We start from the raw sequence: 16,743 nt of genomic DNA on the forward strand, positions 1-16,743 counted from the left end.
CACAAAATTCTAATTAAGTTTTAACCAAAATATTTTAGTTTGGTTGGTCCATTTTTTGTTTGGTTGCATGAAAAGACTTTTCACACACAAGCTCATTTTGCAGATGAAAAGGCGTGCCTAGTAAAGTGGCCATCTGCCCCCCGCCCCCAGGCACTGGCTGACCGACGCCTACATCAGCTTCGCCGCGCCCTACTTCGTCTACGACGTCTTTGCCATGTTCCTGTGCCATCGACACAAGCGCCAGCAGCAGGAGGGCGTGCACCTGGCGACCTTCGTACGTCGAGAGGTACTGATGGTGCTTCATCACGCCTTCATGGTGCTCTTCTGCCTGCCCGCCTCCCTGGTAACTATGGCAACCACCATCCAGTCACCTGCCCATCTATGTCAATCAATGTTTATTTATATAGCCCTAAATCACAAGTGTCTCAAAGGGCTGCTCAAGCCACAACGACATCCTTGGTTCAGAGCCCACATATGGGTTCTAATCGTGTGTGTGTGTGTGTGTGTGTGTGTGTGTGAGGTGTGGAGGCGGGGCAAGGGTGATTACTTCCAGGGTCTTCTGCTGCTGGCTGAGCTCAGCACACCGTGTGTGAGTCTGGCTAAAGTTCTGATGCAGGTGAGCTCGTCTGCTTATCCCGCCATCCATCACTTTGATTGACAGCTGTCTTCTGCCGTCAGCTGAAGAAGGAGCACACGCTGCTGTACAAGGTGAACGGCGCGCTGATGCTGCTGGTCTTCTTCGGCTGCCGGGTGTTGCTCTTCCCCTACCTGTACTTGGCCTACAGCAGGTGAGCTGCTACGCCCCCCTTAGCTCCGCGTCAACGGCGAGTCTGAGCTAGTAGGGGATTTACAGCACGTTGTGTTGCAAATACATAATATCAAACTAAAACACTAACAATAATCTTTGTGTATATATATATATATATATATATATATAAATATATATATATATACATATAGGGACAAGTGAATGGAAAATGGATGTATGGCTGTCTATATATACGCGTGTGTGTATATATATATGCACATATATATGCAAATATATGTGTACATATACTCTATATTGCCAAAAATATAGCCTCCCTCTTTAGGACCACCCTTTCTAGATATATACAGATGTGTATTTACAACATTAATGATATATACATACACTACACTGCCAAAAGTATTTGGCCACCGGCCTTGACTCACATATGAACTTGAAGTGCCATCCCATTCCTAACCCATAGGGTTCAATATGATGTGGGTCCACCTTTTGAAGCTATTACAGCTTCAACTCTTCTGGGAGGGCTGTCCACAAGGTTGCGGAGTGTGTTTATAGGAGTTTTTGACCATTCTTCCAAAAGCGCATTGGTGAGGTCACACACTGATGTTGGTCGAGAAGGCCTGGCTCTCAGTCTCCGTTCTAATTCATCCCAAAGGTGTTCTATGGGGTTCAGGTCAGGACTCTGTGCAGGCCAGTCAAGTTCATCCACACCAGACTCTGTCATCCATGTCTTTATGGACCTTGCTTTGTGCACTGGTGCACAGTCATGTTGGAAGACCCGCTCAAAACTGTTCCCACAAGGTTGGGAGCATGGAATTGTCCAAAATGTTTTGGTATCCTGGGGCATCCAAAGTTCCTTTCACTGGAACTAAGGGGCCAAGCCCAACTCTTGAAAAGCAACACTCACACTCAGCACAATGCAGTCCAAAATGTACCGTTCTCCTGGCAACATCCAAACCCAGACTCGTCCATCAGATTGCCAGATGAAAAAGCGTGATTCATCACTCCAAAGAAGGCGTCTCCACTGCTCTAGAGTCCAGTGGCGACGTGCTTTACACCACTGCATCCCACGCTTTGCATTGGACTTGATGATGTATGGCTTAGATGCAGCTGCCCAGCCATGGAAACCCATTCCATGAAGCTCTCTGCGTACTGTACGTGGGTTAATTGGAAGGTCACATGAAGTTTGGAGCTCTGTAGCAACTGACTGTGCAGAAAGTCTTTGCACTATGCGCTTCAGCATCCGCTGACCCCTCTCTGTCAGTTTACGTGGCCTACCACTTCATGCCTGAGTTGCTGTTGTTCCCAACTCTTCAAATTTCACGACTGGATTTGTTGCACAGGTGGCATCCTATGACAGATCCACGCTGTTATAGGCATATATATATATATATATATATATATATATATATATATAATGTATATATATATATGTATATATATATATATACAGTGTTGGGACTAACGCGTTACAAAGTAACGCGTTACTGTAACGCCGTTACTATCGGCGGTAACTAGTAATCTAACGCGTTATTTTTTATATTCAGTAACTCCGTTACCGTTACTACATGATGCGTTACTGCGTTATTTTGCGTTATTTTTTATGTAGTATCGGCTAGAAACTGAGAAGATCTGAGTGTCGCTGCTGAAGAGGCGACGAAAAAGAGGCGCGCCGCGCGCTGTCTGTGTGTACGTGTGTGTGTGTGAGTGTGTGTGTGGGGGAGGGGGCGTGTCTGTGTCTACTATCAAGACGTCATGGCGAACCCCGAAGCCGAGTTTCTTAAAATGGAGATATTTTCAGTACGTTTCTTTTATCGACCACAAAGAAAAGAACATTTTAGCTGAATGTAAGTTTCAAATATGCTGAAACAGCGACAAAAACAACATGCTTCGACGAAGCTAGTAAAGAGACACACTCACCTCCACCTCCAACAGCGGCTGGATTTTAACGAGGCACTGCACACGTGAAGGTACACACACTCTGTCAATTCTCTTATATACTCTTTCATTTTAAACTTTTAGAGTGTTTGATTATCACATCACTCTAAATGTTTAGACTATAAAGTTCACAAACCTAAAGAGGGATACTAGTGGGCCAGGCTAATATTTCCTTTTCTCTAAACTAAGTGGGGAAATGTGTAGAGTGTTCTGGGCTTCAGACATGATTTTATTTCAGAATTCCTTGAGAAAACGCCTGGTTAGGCTTTATGTATGTAGTGTGTGCCTTTCTTGTTTTACAGCTATGTTGTTATTATGCTGTTTGTTACTTATGTATGTTAAGTTGCAGCTATTTAAAATAGTTTTGTCAATTTGTTCTGGTCTGAAACAAATTGGCCCTTTAAAACATATCTTTGTCTTTGTGTGTTGTATGTAGAGCACATTGCTTAGCAGAGTTCAATGATGCAAATGCATGTCAAGTTGAACAACAGATTGTATTATTCTCCAGTGCAATAACAGTACTAAAATGAAGGCTAAAAGGGCATTAAATGGGGCCTTAAAAAAATTAAAAAATATATATATAAGTAACTAAATAGTTACTTTTCACAGTAACGCATTACTTTTTGGTTTAAGTAACTGAGTTAGTAACTGAGTTACTTTTGAAATAAAGTAACTAGTAACTGTAACTAGTTACTGGTTTTCAGTAACTAACCCAACACTGTATATATATATATATTAAAGTTAAAGTACCAATGATTGTCACACACACACAAGGTGTGGTGAAAATTGTCCTCTGCATTTGACCCATCCCCTTGATCACCCCCTGGGAGGTGAGGAGAGCAGTGAGCCGCAGCGGTTCCGCGCCCGGGAATCATTTTGGTGATTTAACCCCCAATTTCAACCCTTGATGCTGAGTGCCAAGCAGGGAGGTAATGGGTGCCATTTTTATAGTCTTTGGTATGACTTGTATACGTATGTATATATATATATATATATATATATATATATATATATATATATATATACGTATATATATATATATGTATATATATATATATATATATATACACATATATACACATACATATATATATATATATATATATATATATATACGTATATATATACATATATATATATATATATATATATACATATATATATATATATATATACATATATATATATATATATATATATATATATATACATATATATAGCTCACTGCTTGTGCTGGTATGACTTGTATACGTATATATATATATATATATATACGTATATATATATATATATATATATATATATATATATATATATATACGTATATATATATATATATATATATATATATATATATATATATATATATATATATATACGTATATATATATACATACATATATATATATATATACGTATATATATATATACGTATATATATATATATATATATATATATATATATATATATATATAGCTCACTGCTTGTGCTGGCATGTGTCTTGCAGGTACGTGTACCTGCCCGTCCATCAGGTGGTGCTGGAGGCCCCGTGGCAGTGCAATGTGGGCGTGGCCATGCTGTGGCCCCTGCAGATCTATTGGCTCACGCTCATGTGTAGGCGGGCGCTACGCCTCCTCACGCGGCGCTCAGACGCCGATGCCAAGAAGACGGCATGACCCTCAACCTTTACTCCTCCGCTCAGCCTTTATTTTGGTAGGTGCGGCAGGAAATGATGTCACGACTAAACAAGTAAAAAAGTGAATGTGTTTGTTTAATTAGAAGAGGTTAGAGGTCAGTCTGCCTTTGCTTGGTTTTTCCTCCACACTTCCTGTCCGCTGATGTAGGTCGCCGTCACTCCCAGCGAGTCATTCAACAACACTATGTCTGAAATAAAACACTTATTGATCCATCAATCAATACCATCTATTGATTCATCATATCTAGCAATCAATAGCATCTATTGATTCATCATATCTAGCAATCAACAGCATCTTTTGATTAATCATATTTATCCATCCGTCAATACCATCTATTGATTAATCAAATATATTAACTAATCATATCTATATATCAATCAATACATCTATTGATTAATCATATCTATTCATCAATCAATATCTATTGATTCATCATATCTAGCCATTAATCAATATTATCTATTGATTCATCGTATTTAGCATCAATCAGTCATATCTATTCATTAATCATATCTATTCATCAATCTCATCTGTTGAAATATCTATCATTAATCAATCCCATCTATTGATTAATCATATCTATATATCATATCTATCCGTCAATCATGTCGATCAACGCGTATATCGTTTATCAATTGTATCTGTTGATAAATCATATCTATTCGTCACCCAATCCTAGCTATTAATTAAGCAATTGTATATTTTTTATTATATCTATTGATCACTAAATCCTATTGATTGTACATATATCTATTGATCAATTCATCTTAGATATAGATTAATCTTATCTGTCGAGAAATATTTTGTATACATTGATTAATTATGCCTATTAATCAAGCAAAACTAATAATTGTATCTATTACTCATATCTCTACTGATCACGCAATCATATGTATTGATCAGTGATTGTGAAATGAATCAGACCTGCGTCAGAACCAAAGTCCAAGTTTCCTTTCTGGTGGCTGATTCCCAAAAGTTGAGCAGGATGTAACGATGCTGCTTCTAGCGCTTCTTCCACACTGCAGCCTGCACATGCATGAACACACACACAGTTGAACACATTTCTTGCTTCCTTCCATCCTTGCTGCTTTCTTTCCTTCCTTCCTTATCAGCTGACCTGAGGCGTGTTTGAAGTGACGCACACACATGTCCATGGTGGCGATGCTGCCACTCAGCGTCTGCGTGCCTTGAAGAGTCAGAAAAAGAAGAAGAGTCAGAAGAAGATTCAAATGAAGAATCAATCAATCAATCAATCAATCTTTATTTATATAGCCCTAAATCACAAGTGTCTCAAAGGGCTGCACAAGCCACAACGACATCCTCGGTACAAAGCCCACATACGGGCAAGGAAAAACTCACCCCAGTGGGACGTCGATGTGAATGACTATGAGAAACCTTGGAGAGGACCGCATATGTGGGTAACCCCCCCCCTCTAGGGGAGACCGAAAGCAATGGATGTCGAGTGGGTCTGACATAATATTGTGAGAGTCCAGTCCATAGTGGATCCAACATAATAGTAAGAGTCCAGTCCATAGTGGGGCCAGCAGGACACCATCCCGAGCGGAGACGGGTCAGCAGCGTAGAGATGTTCCCAGCCGATGCACAGGCGAGCGGTCCACCCCGGGTCCCGACTCTGGACAGCCAGCACTTCATCCATGGCCACCGGACCTGTGCCCCCCACCCCCTCAAGGAAAAGGGGAGCAGAGGAGAAAAGAAAATAAACGGCAGATCAACTGGTCCAACAGGGGGGCTATTTAAAGGCTAGAGTATACAAATGAGTTTTAAGATGGGACTTAAATGCTTCTACTGAGGTAGCATCTCTAATTGTTACCGGGAGGGCATTCCATAGTACTGGAGCCCGAATAGAAAACGCTCTATAGCCCGCAGACTTTTTTTGGGCTCTGGGAATCACTAATAAGCCGGAGTTCTTTGAGAAGACCCAGATGAAGAAGATTAAGAAGAAGACTCAGACAAAGGGCCAGATGAAGTGTCAAACGAGAAATAGTTAGAATAAGAAGAGTCAGATACAGTGGAGATAAAAGAAGAAGAGTCAAAAAGAAAGAGTCAGAAGAAGAAAAGTCAGTTGAAGGAAAGTCAGAAGAAAAAGAGTCAGAAAAAAAAGAAGAGTCAGAAGATTCAAATGAAGAAGATCAGGAAGAAGAGTCAAACAAAGAGCCAGAAGAAGAATCAGAAGAAGATTCAAATGAAGAAGAGTCAGATGAAGAAGATTAAGAAGAAGACTCAGACAAAGGGCCAGATGAAGAGTCAAACAAAGAATAGTCAGAAGAAGAAGAGTAAGAAGAAGAAAAGTAAAAAAAAGTGTCAGAAGAAGAGTCAGTTGTAGGAAAGTCAGAAGAAAAAGAGTCAGAAAAAAATAAGAATCAGAAGAAGATTCAAATGAAGAAGATTAAAAAGAGTCCAACAAAGAGCCAGATGAAGAGTCAAACAAAGAACTGTAAGCAGAAAAAGACTCAAAAGATGTCAGATGAAGAAAAAGAAGAGACAGAAGAAGAAGAGTCAGAAGACTACTACCCCTTCTCAACTGTCTATGCGACGTCAAGGCTTGGTTAGCACTGAATTTTTTAATAATGAATGAGGGAAAAACGGAAATTTTAGTTTTTGGTCCGGCCCTCACTGACTTGGGACCATTGCAAAATTATGTGCGTCCCAAAGTCACTAGCCTTGGCGTCACTATAGACAGCGATTTTAAACTTGACAAGTCAATGGCGTTTTAAAATCGTGTTTTTATCATCTTCGTCTTTTAGCAAAGGTAAAACCGTTTTTATCTTTTAACCTTTTTGAACAAGTCGTGCATGCTTTTATTTCAAGTCGCCTGGACTACTGCAATGCACTTTATGTTGGCATTAGCCAAAAAGCTCTCTCCCGGTTGCAGTTAGTCCAGAATGCGGCAGCACGACTTTTAACAGGGGCCAGGAGACGCGAGCATATACTGTAACCCCAATCTTTGAGACTTTGCACTGGCTCCCTGTTCATTTTAGAATTGATTTTAAAACCTTGCTGTTTGTTTTTAAAGCTTGTCTTCTGAAGAATCAGAAGACGAGTCAGAGTAACATACAGAAGAACAAGAAGAATCAGAAGAGTCAGAAGAACATACAGAAGAACAAGAAGAATCAAAAAAACAAGAAGAGTCAAAAAAACAAGAAGAGTCAGAAGCAGAAGACAAAAAGGGGCGGGTATATGGGTATGGGCGGGGTAAGCGGACCTTCTACGAAAGCGTGCAGACCCTGGATCTCGATGACCTGCTGGCCCAGCGTGTGGCGACCTGGAGGAAGGCCCATGGCAGCGATGGCGTCTGTCACCAACACCAAACCTGCACACACACCATCAGCGACCGTGGACAATCGTGACCTCTGACCTTGAGAGCCCACCTGCCGGGTGAGCGCGGTGAGCGATGCGCAGAGCAGCGGGGTTGGTGTGGATCCCGTCAGCGATCATCCCGTAAAACACGCTCCTTCCCTGCGGGATCCGGTCGCTGGTCAGCAGGCCCACGATGCCCGGGTCTCGATGGTGGAACTGGACCACATGACAGGAAGTTAGCCTGGGCCAGTGACAAGGTTCAGCGCCAGGGGGCGGGACCTACAGGCAGCATGGCGTTGAAGAGGTGGGTGATGAAGGAGGCACCGTGTTGGACCGCCTCCTCCGCTTGGGACAAGTTGGCCACAGAATGTCCTGCGGGAATGCGAGCGTGAGAGCGTGCACGTGGCGGCACACGTAAGCGCGAGCGAGTGGGAACGCACCAAGCGACACGGTCACGCCCCTTTGGCAGAGCTCCTTCACCGCCGATTGGCTGCCCTCCAGCTCGGGAGCTAGCGTCACCATGGCGACGTCGTCCAGGCTACCGTAGACCTCAATCAGGTCCGCCGAGCCTCCTGAGGCGAAGGTGCGCAGGAAGCGCTCGGGATGGGCGCCCTTTTTCTCGGCGCTGATAAACGGACCCTCCAGGTGGACCCCTGCCCATCACATCGGCAAACATCAACAATGTAGCACGCGTCCCGCCGCCGCCAACACGGGACCTCACCGAGAACGCCCGCTCCGTGCCTGCCTCCATCGTGAACCTTGACCTGAGGCAGAACCTGAAAGACATTTTCTCAGACGTGAGGCGGGGAGGAGTGGGAGTGGGCGGGTGTCACCGACCTTGTGATAGACGTCCAGAGGAGACGTGACCAGCGTGGGACAGAAGGACGTGACGCCGTGCTCCAGAACCTTCCGGGCCACCAAGGAGACGCTGGCGTTGACGTCCTCGGAGACTTGAGAGAAGTCCACGCCGTAACCTCCTGCATGAAGACCACGCACGTGTCACACCCACACACACGCACGCGCGCACACACACGAGACCAGCAGCAGCACCATTGATCTGGACGTCGATGAAACCGGGCGCCAGGATGGTGCCCTCACAATCTACTCGCTCATCGGCGTACGCCTTCTCGTCGAAAAATAGCTTTTCGGGATCAAGAATCTTCCCTTCACGCACCCACAGGTCCTCCCTGCTTGCGCGCACACACACACACACACACACTGGTCAGGCGTGCACGTCAGCGGCGGACGCGCGCACGTCGACGTCACCTGAGCAGCCGGTGGTCCCTGAGGATCCTGCAGTTGACGAACTGCGTGATGGGAGCCTCGGACACCGACTTGTTGGACGGCATCCTGCACTGAAAACACATCCGAGCAGATCATCTCGTCTTTTCGCACTCTTCGTTCACTTTGTGTTTGCTTTTGGTCTGCTAATCAACCTTTATCTTACCTTATATTGTCTTACTTCAGACTTTGACACCTGGTCTTCTTCAGCGCTCAACCCAAAATCTGGAAGTCAGTCCGCTAACTGCAAACTGCGATATGAAAGTTGTTGTTTGAGTCACCCAGCCTCGGCGTTCACTCAGACAAGTTAGGAGGCCAAGACGACGGATAAATATGAACTATTAGCTCACAAATGTCCAATCGGCTCCTGCAAAATAGCTACAAATTTAACCATAAGTGTCAAATTTGGTCAAAGTTCGAATCTCGTCAAACAGGAAATAGGGGGAGGACCGGCTGCCTAAAAGTGTCTTTTTTTGTCAACACAATTCTGCGCGTTTTAAAACTTACCTTCCGTCTTCTTGGCGCTCTCAAATATTAAACAAACGTCTTAAAAATCAACTCTTTAATCCTAAATTGTCTGCTGCTTGCCGAGGAAGTAGACGACAGGACTCCATTGGAAACAACCGCAGTCATGTGACCGCGCAGGTCAGCTGACAAAAGCTGTTTTTTTGTTGTTGTTGTACGTCTTGAGCTAATTATTTGAATGAGTCAAACGCGTGTCAAAATAGTGAAGCAAAACTAATAAAATGATCATTTTTAAACTTTAGATTTTTCAACAACCGTTACATGAATTTCTGCTGGGTCCTAACGCGAAAGAACTTGTAGTACTGAACATTACCAGCAGAAACCGCCAGACCGCAACATTTAGAAAACAAACCTTTGAACGTCGTTTGCAAAAGTTCATCAAATCAAACTTTATTGTCGTTTAGCTGTAAATACAACATGGAAAGTGTTTCTGTAGGCTTTGAGAAGAGGCACAAAGAGCATAATTGTGTAAAACGAAGATAATTTAACCACAGGCACGCACACTTAAACAAGTTGAAAAACTTATTCGGGTGTTACCATTTAGTGGTCAATTGTACGGAATATGTACTTTACTGTGCAATCTACTAATAAAAGTTTCAATCAATCAATCAATTCACACACAAACACACACAGGCATGCACACACTCTAAGACATAGCAACAGAAACTGTTATACTGATAAACTGTTGCAGCACATTTATTAAAATGACAGTAAAATTGGCTTAAAATAAATAGTTTAAAAACGTAAAAAAATGAAACAATAATAACCATATTATTTATTGACTATTCTGTAGAAGCCTGTTTCCGCCACTAAAAAAAAAATAAAGTTCTTATCTCATTAGACTTTCTTATCTCATATTTTCGATTTTCTTATCTCATAATGACTTTTTGTCTCATAATTTTGATTATCTTATCTCATAATTTCGACTTTCTTATCTCATAATAATGACTTTTTGTCTCATAATTTTGATGATCTTATCTCATAATTTCGATTTTTTTAATATCTCATAATTTCGACTTTTTATCTCATAGTTAGGACTTCTTTTCCCATAATTATGACTTACCATTGAGGTCTTTTTTGTGGCGAAAATGGGCTTCTATGGAATAATTATAATTATGAGACAAGGAAGACCCAGGACACGTTGGGAAGACTATGTCTCCCGGCTGGCCTGGGAACGCCTCGGGATCCCCCGGGAGGAGCTGGACGAAGTGGCTGGGGAGAGGGAAGTCTGGGCTTCCCTGCTTAGGCTGCTGCCCCCGCGACCCGACCTCGGATAAGCGGAAGAAGATGGATGAGACAAGAAAGACGAAATTATGAGAAAAGAAAGTCTAAATTATGTGACAAAAACTCAAAATAATAAGATGAGAAAGACATAAATATGAGATAAAAAGTCGAAATTATGAGATAAGTCAGTCGTAATTATGATATAAAAAGTCTAAATTTTTCAGATGAGAAAGTCATAATTATGAGACAAAGAGTCATAATAATGAGATAAAAAGTCAGAAATATGAGACAAGAAAGTCATAATAATGAGATAAAAAGTTATAATTATGAGATAAAGTCCTAGTTATGAAATAAAAAGTCATACTTATGAGAAAAAAATGTCAAAATTATAAGATAAAAAGTCACAATTATGAAATAAAAAATCATAATTATGAGATAAGAAAGTCATAATTAGATAAAAAGTCAACATTTTTAGACAAGAAAGACATAATAATTAGATCAAAAGTTATAAGTATGTGATAAGAAAGTCAAAATTGTAAGATAAAAAGTCATAATTATAAAATAAGTCGTAATTATGAGATAAAAAGTCATAATTCTGAGATAAAAAGTCATAAGTATGACATTAAAAGTCATAATTTTGGGACAAGAAAGTCACAATTCCATCCATCCATCCATTTTCTAACGCTTGTCCCTTTCGGGGCCGCGGGGGGTGCTGGAGCCTACGAGACAAAAAGTTATAATTATCAGATAAAAGGTCATAATATTGAGATAAGAAAGTCATAATATTGAGATAAGAAAGTCATAATTATGAGATTAAAAAAAGTCATGATTATGAGATTTTAAAAAGTCCTAATTATCAGATTTATAAAAGTCATAATTATCAGATAAGAAAGTCCTAAATATCAGATAAGAACGTCATAATTATCAGATTTTAAAAAGTCATAATTATCAGATAAAAAGTCATAATTATGCAATAGGAACCATTACCGTTTGGAAGTGTGTTTTTTTCTCTCCATATTTTTAGCAAAAAACGGGCTTCCATGATATTCAGCCAACTATTTTCAAGGTGGAAGAATTTGGAAAAAGTTTTTACTTGTGTGTTTGTAGCTAACTAGCATGCAGCTAACAGAAAATAAACATTAGCATAAAGTTGGCATTATTATAATTATGCTATTCTCTGTTAGCACCATTAGCTTTAGCATCTGTTAGAATAAAAACATTCAGACTGGGACAGTTGAGGATATGTGCCCCCCCCTTTGCGGACAGCCCCTCCTCCTTCCCGAAAGTCAACAATAAAGTTGTTTCCAGTAAGACAGATACCTCCCCAAGCAAGTCTCATCGCCATGGAGACGGCGCAGCCACGCTGACCACCCATGCGGGGGTCTGTGGCGCGAGGGGGGGCGACCCAAGGAGACAATATTTCACACCTCCTTCTCGCCGGCTCCCTTTGTGCGCGCTGACGTCAGCGTGGCCACGGCGACTCTGCGCCTTTGTGTCCGCCATTCACGGCCGCTTAACCCCCGTCCCGGTTTTCCCGGTGGCCCCCTGGGGTCCCGATCCCCTAATCTGAACGTTTGTTGACTCGCCAAACACCCCGCCTGACTGGCACGTCACGTGACCTTTGCGAGTAATCACATTACTTTGACGCCAACGCCCCGAGGCAGACGGAGGTCAAAGGTCGGCGCTCGCTGGCGCATGACGTTCTAGAATGTTCTTCTCACGTGAAAAATAATTATTTAACGTTTACTTTGTCTCCACTTGGTGGACTTTAGGGTTGGGGGGGGGGCTGCATTCCTCGCAGTTAATGTGTTAGAATGCTAACACACTCCATGCTAATTGATGCTAGAAGCGAAGCCCCGCCCCCTCTGCCAGTCAATCATTGGTGCAGCAGTTATTTCCTCACATATTAAAGTGCACGTTGCCTAGCAACCGTCCAGGCTTCACGCTCCTGTTGTGCCCGCCAGTGGTCTGCTGATAAAAATGGCCACCAAGTGACACCACAAATCAGCCAGGTGTCAGCGAACGCGTCCTGCAGCTGGCTGATAACACACACACACACACACACACACACACACACACACACGCACAACACACACACACACGCGGAGTGTGTGCGTGTTGTGTTTGGACCTGGACTTGTTGACAAAAGCTTGTCGGTCCTGGTGGATCGGGTTCAAATCCGGCTGAGTCATGACGGGGCAGGCCCGGGCTGGCCCCGCCATGGTCAGCAAGGTGCGCGCGTCATGTGACCCCCGGCCTCGTCTTACAGGACACGTCGGGTGGTGCGCACGTGCTGATTATCTGTTGCCGTGGCAACCAAACACCTTCAACCGCCCTCTCCCTCGATTGACTCAATCCGTCAGCCATCTTTGTCCGTGCCGAACTTCTTTTGTCTCCCTTTTGCGTCGTCCAACGCATCGTCTTGCCAACTAACTAGCCCCGCCCCCTCCGTAGCTGCCATTGTTTGCTCTTCTTGTCACACACACACATACACACACATACACACACACACTGCATACAATGATGTTGACGCTTTCAGTGTGTTGCTCATTGTCTACATTTGCACACACACACTGTTGTCAGGAAACTTTTAACACGTTGATCATAAATCCGAGGCTCCGCCCCCTTCCCCTTCAAGGCAGGCGTAACGGCTGTTGCCATGACGACAGTCTTTGTTGACGCTCATCAACTTTGTCGCTGTAGTCGGATTACGCCCGGTGCGTTTCCGAGCATCCCCATTGGCTCTGTCGGACGTCCATCGGCGGCCATCTTGGCGTGGCTCGTCTTACCCGCGTCGTGTTACCGCCACGCGGTGTCGGGTGCTCGCCGCGCAACTAGTGTCGCCTTCCCGCAGCGGTCACGTGACCCTGCAGGGGGGTCATGCGTGTGTGGTCTGTGCCTGTGATATATGGACCATCGCACAAAGACCTGAATCACAAAGACCGCCCCCCCCCACGCCCCCAAAACCACCAGCAGGGGCGTAAATCTCACATGTGTGTCGCCATGATGCGTTCAAAGACATTTTATTGGTAGTTTATTGTGTGAAAATAAAAACAATCATCATGATGACATCATCACAGAGGTGTCAATCAACATCAGTCATAAAAGTCTTTGATGTCACACGATCGGTCCCCGTTTGTGGTTGGCGTGCCGCTCGACGGCCGCCGTCGGAACAAAAAGTGAGGCGGAGTCTTTCCCCCCACCCCGGTGAACAGGATAGTCAGTCATAGGAGGGGGTCGGCGCGGGGGTCGGCGCTCAAAGGGTCGGCGAGATCAAAGAGCTGCTCCAGGTTGACGGCCGAGTGACACAGGAAGTCCGTACGATCTGGCTCCGCCTCCTCGGGCCAGGCGCTCTCCAGGAAGGCGGCACTGAGGAAGGTCTCCTCGTCCAGGTCGGACGGCCGTTTGCGCTTCTGGGCGTCGTCGCGGCCGGCCGGGTCCTCCTCCTTCATGAGGGGGTCCAAGGCCAGCTGGCCGCTCAGCGCCGAGTCCAGCAGGGCGTCCCAGTCGAAGTCTCCCTTCAGGACGCCGCTCTGCTTCTCGTCCTCGGCAGGGAGCAGGGGTGAGCTGGAGCGGCGGGGGGGTGGCTTGCCGGCGCCGTTTCTGCGGGCCGACTTCCTCTTGACGGCGGGCCAGGACCCCAGCATGGTGCCCTCGCCAAGGTGAGGGTCCCAGCCGCCGTCCGTGCCCGTGGCGTCCTCGAACTCCCGCAGGAGGCGCTGGGACTCGGCCGGGACGGCGGGGGGGCCGGCAGACGGCGGCGGGAGCTGAAGGCCGAGCCGGCTCTGCAGCGCCGGGTTGATGCGGACCGGCGGCATGCGGCGCTTCTTGTAGGCGCCGCTCAGCAGGCGCTCGGCGTACTGCGGGTCGATCTTCCAGAAGCCGCCCTTCCCCGGCTCGTCCTTCCCCCGCGGGACTTTGATGAAGCACTTGTTGAGCGACAGGTTGTGTCGGATGGAATTCTGCAAGCACAGTGAGCCTAGATTAGCCTCGTCAAAGCAGGAAGTGCTGACCTTTGTTAAATATTAGCTGGCCGCAATAACAACATGGCGTCAATCATTCACCCTAAATATTCACCTCCTCCTGTGTGCGTGTTTAGAGTCAAGATTTGGAACCGCTGCACCTTAAGGGGGCGAAGACACCCAAAACACATTTGGGCCTCTCTGCTTAGGCTGCTGCCCCCGCGACCCGACTTCGGATAAGCGGATTTGGCATTTATTTGGAGCATTTTAAAAGTAGTGTAAGAGTTGTGTACCTGCCAGGTGGGCTCGGCGTGGCGGAAGTAGCAGAAGTTGTCCGTGATCCACTTGTAGATCCCCGCCAAAGTCATCTTGCTGGCGGGACTGGCGTGCATGGCCATGCAGATGAGGTGCGCGTACGAGTACGGCGGCTTGACGCGCGCGTCCGTCTTGTAGTCCACCTCGTCCGGACAGTGCCCGCGGGCCACGATGGCGGGCAGCGGCTGCATGCGGGTGTAGGCCGCCGCCGTGGGCTTCCCCGGCGTCAGCGGCGCACCCATGGAGGCGGGGTCGGCGGCCAGCGGGGAGGCCGGCGCGTCCGAGCCGGGCCGCCGCGGGCCCAGCAGGTTGTGGGGGACGCTGCCCCCCAGAATGGAGAAGTCCTGTAGCCACTGCAAGCTGGTCAGGCTGTCGTCCAGACTCACGGAGCAGGGGCCCGGCCGCACGTCCCGCTCCTCGGCCTGGGCCGCGGCCGCCACCAGCTCGTCCTCCAGACCCAGCGAACCTTCCATGGTGACCCCCACCCCCCTCCTCCCCCTCCTGACCCCTCCCTCGCGGACGCAGGAACGGCCCGTGTCTCCTCCGCACCTGCGCACGTTCAAGTCCCCGCTCGGGAAGTTTCCAGAAAGCCTCCTTGGAGAAGAGCAAACAGAATCCAGTAGGGGGGTCGAATTTCATAACACCATAAAGAGTCAATCTCGATTCTTACCTGCCGCTGTCAGCGCGATCGATTCACCTGTGCGTGCGCGTGCGTGAGAGCAGAGCGAGCGTTTAGTGAAAGTGAAGAAGAGGAGGAGGAAGAAGAAGACTAAAGAGCAGCGGCAGTCTGGGGGGGGGACTTTAATACCTGAACAGGCAACCATAGAAACGTTACACCCCCTTGTAAACAGCTTCCTGGGCCCCCATTGGCCCGCTCGTTGTCATGGTGACTCATTTTTAATCAGCCTCGAACTCAACCTTTCTGGATCTTGTCCAGATCTGCACCGCTCACACTTTAATCAACTATAAGTTACTGGAACTAATAGTATGAAATATGCGATGCTTCATAACTATGTATGTTTGAAATATACTTCAACAACAAGCATCTTTGTAACGACTGACATGATCGTTTGTAAGGATAGTTTATAAATAGTACTAATAAAGATGAAAGAGCAGCGTGAAAAAAACATGTTTTATAACGCAACTTTGTGGTGTCACAGAAGAACAGAGAGCTGTAATACTCACTTTCGGACAAATGAGGGCGCTGCGCCACAGCTTTCTTGCGTATGAACGCGGTAGAGACACTTTGATTTATGCACCGCCACAAACAAAGTGGTCGACCACTACGTTGGCCTGTTAGGACCCCGGCCAACCTCAGCGCGCAGTTACAACAAATCAAACACACCCGCAGTTATCAAAGTCTGGCCTCGGCAGCCAATCAGCGGAGTCGTAGCGCTTCCTTCCAAAACAGAATGAACCAATCAGCGATCACTTAAGACAGCACAGTGGGTGTCGCCCAGCAGGCGAAGAAGCTGCTACTGGCGCTTCGTGGTGAGGCTTTGCTGTTAAAAGTTCACTTTGTGACGACATTGATGACAATTTCAACACTTTTTCAAACGAACGCAAGTGGGTCGTCCACGTAGAGTAGTGTGCTGACGGCTAGTTGAGCCGAGAACGCGCTCAATGGCCGTTGTTTGTTGTTAGCATAGCCTAGCTTAGCCGCTGACGTTTATAGCCTGTTGTTGTGTAGTGTGTGGTGACGTGCACGGTGAAACA

The 16,743-nt window shown here is 45.7% G+C and overlaps 3 protein-coding genes across 9 annotated transcripts in view; 1 reads left to right on the forward strand and 2 right to left on the reverse strand.

The window, feature by feature from the left end:
- Positions 1–8,258, forward strand: part of LOC133620225 (ceramide synthase-like) — a 12,125-nt gene extending 3,867 nt beyond the window's left edge. Inside the window, exons 3-7 of one of the 4 annotated variants that reach the window (XR_009817491.1) lie at positions 151–343; positions 521–615; positions 671–788; positions 4,213–4,418; positions 7,437–8,258. Coding sequence is in view for 3 of the 4 variants with exons in the window: in XM_061981524.1 (XP_061837508.1) it covers positions 151–343; positions 521–616; positions 679–788; positions 4,213–4,381 (568 nt within the window). In the remaining variant the exon portion in view is untranslated. Of the gene's footprint in view, positions 1–150; positions 344–520; positions 617–670; positions 789–4,212; positions 4,450–7,436 lie in introns of those variants that run through there. The other 3 variants (XM_061981524.1, XM_061981523.1, XM_061981526.1) reach the window with 3 other exon arrangements.
- Positions 4,459–9,719, reverse strand: amdhd2 (amidohydrolase domain containing 2). 3 transcript variants are annotated; one of them, XM_061981520.1, is made up of 13 exons: positions 9,509–9,719; positions 9,168–9,252; positions 8,987–9,075; positions 8,771–8,910; positions 8,558–8,697; positions 8,442–8,496; positions 8,161–8,373; positions 8,004–8,092; positions 7,792–7,936; positions 7,626–7,733; positions 5,520–5,588; positions 5,327–5,428; positions 4,459–4,589 (listed from the first exon to the last, which is right to left on the reverse strand). In XM_061981520.1, exons 3-13 carry the CDS (start codon positions 9,067–9,069, stop codon positions 4,498–4,500), a joined length of 1,236 nt encoding a protein of 411 aa, XP_061837504.1. In that variant the 5' UTR covers positions 9,070–9,075; positions 9,168–9,252; positions 9,509–9,719; the 3' UTR covers positions 4,459–4,497. The 3 variants fall into 3 exon arrangements, with proteins under 3 accessions (XP_061837504.1, XP_061837505.1, XP_061837506.1); XM_061981521.1 differs by having other exon boundaries at positions 9,168–9,379; XM_061981522.1 differs by having other exon boundaries at positions 8,771–8,907; positions 9,509–9,700.
- A 4,038-nt stretch (positions 9,720–13,757) lies between these two features.
- foxj1a (forkhead box J1a) lies at positions 13,758–16,714 on the reverse strand. 2 transcript variants are annotated; one of them, XM_061981528.2, is made up of 4 exons: positions 16,213–16,714; positions 15,698–15,724; positions 15,006–15,621; positions 13,758–14,712 (listed from the first exon to the last, which is right to left on the reverse strand). In XM_061981528.2, the coding sequence occupies exons 3-4, from the start codon at positions 15,498–15,500 to the stop codon at positions 13,975–13,977; spliced, it is 1,233 nt and encodes a 410-aa protein (XP_061837512.1). In that variant the 5' UTR covers positions 15,501–15,621; positions 15,698–15,724; positions 16,213–16,714; the 3' UTR covers positions 13,758–13,974. The 2 variants fall into 2 exon arrangements, with proteins under 2 accessions (XP_061837512.1, XP_072772055.1); XM_072915954.1 differs by having other exon boundaries at positions 15,698–16,714.
- Between the last annotated feature and the right edge of the window lie 29 nt (positions 16,715–16,743).

The sequence above is a fragment of the Nerophis lumbriciformis genome, linkage group LG24, assembly GCF_033978685.3.
Source record: "Nerophis lumbriciformis linkage group LG24, RoL_Nlum_v2.1, whole genome shotgun sequence".
Taxonomy (NCBI): domain Eukaryota; kingdom Metazoa; phylum Chordata; class Actinopteri; order Syngnathiformes; family Syngnathidae; genus Nerophis; species Nerophis lumbriciformis.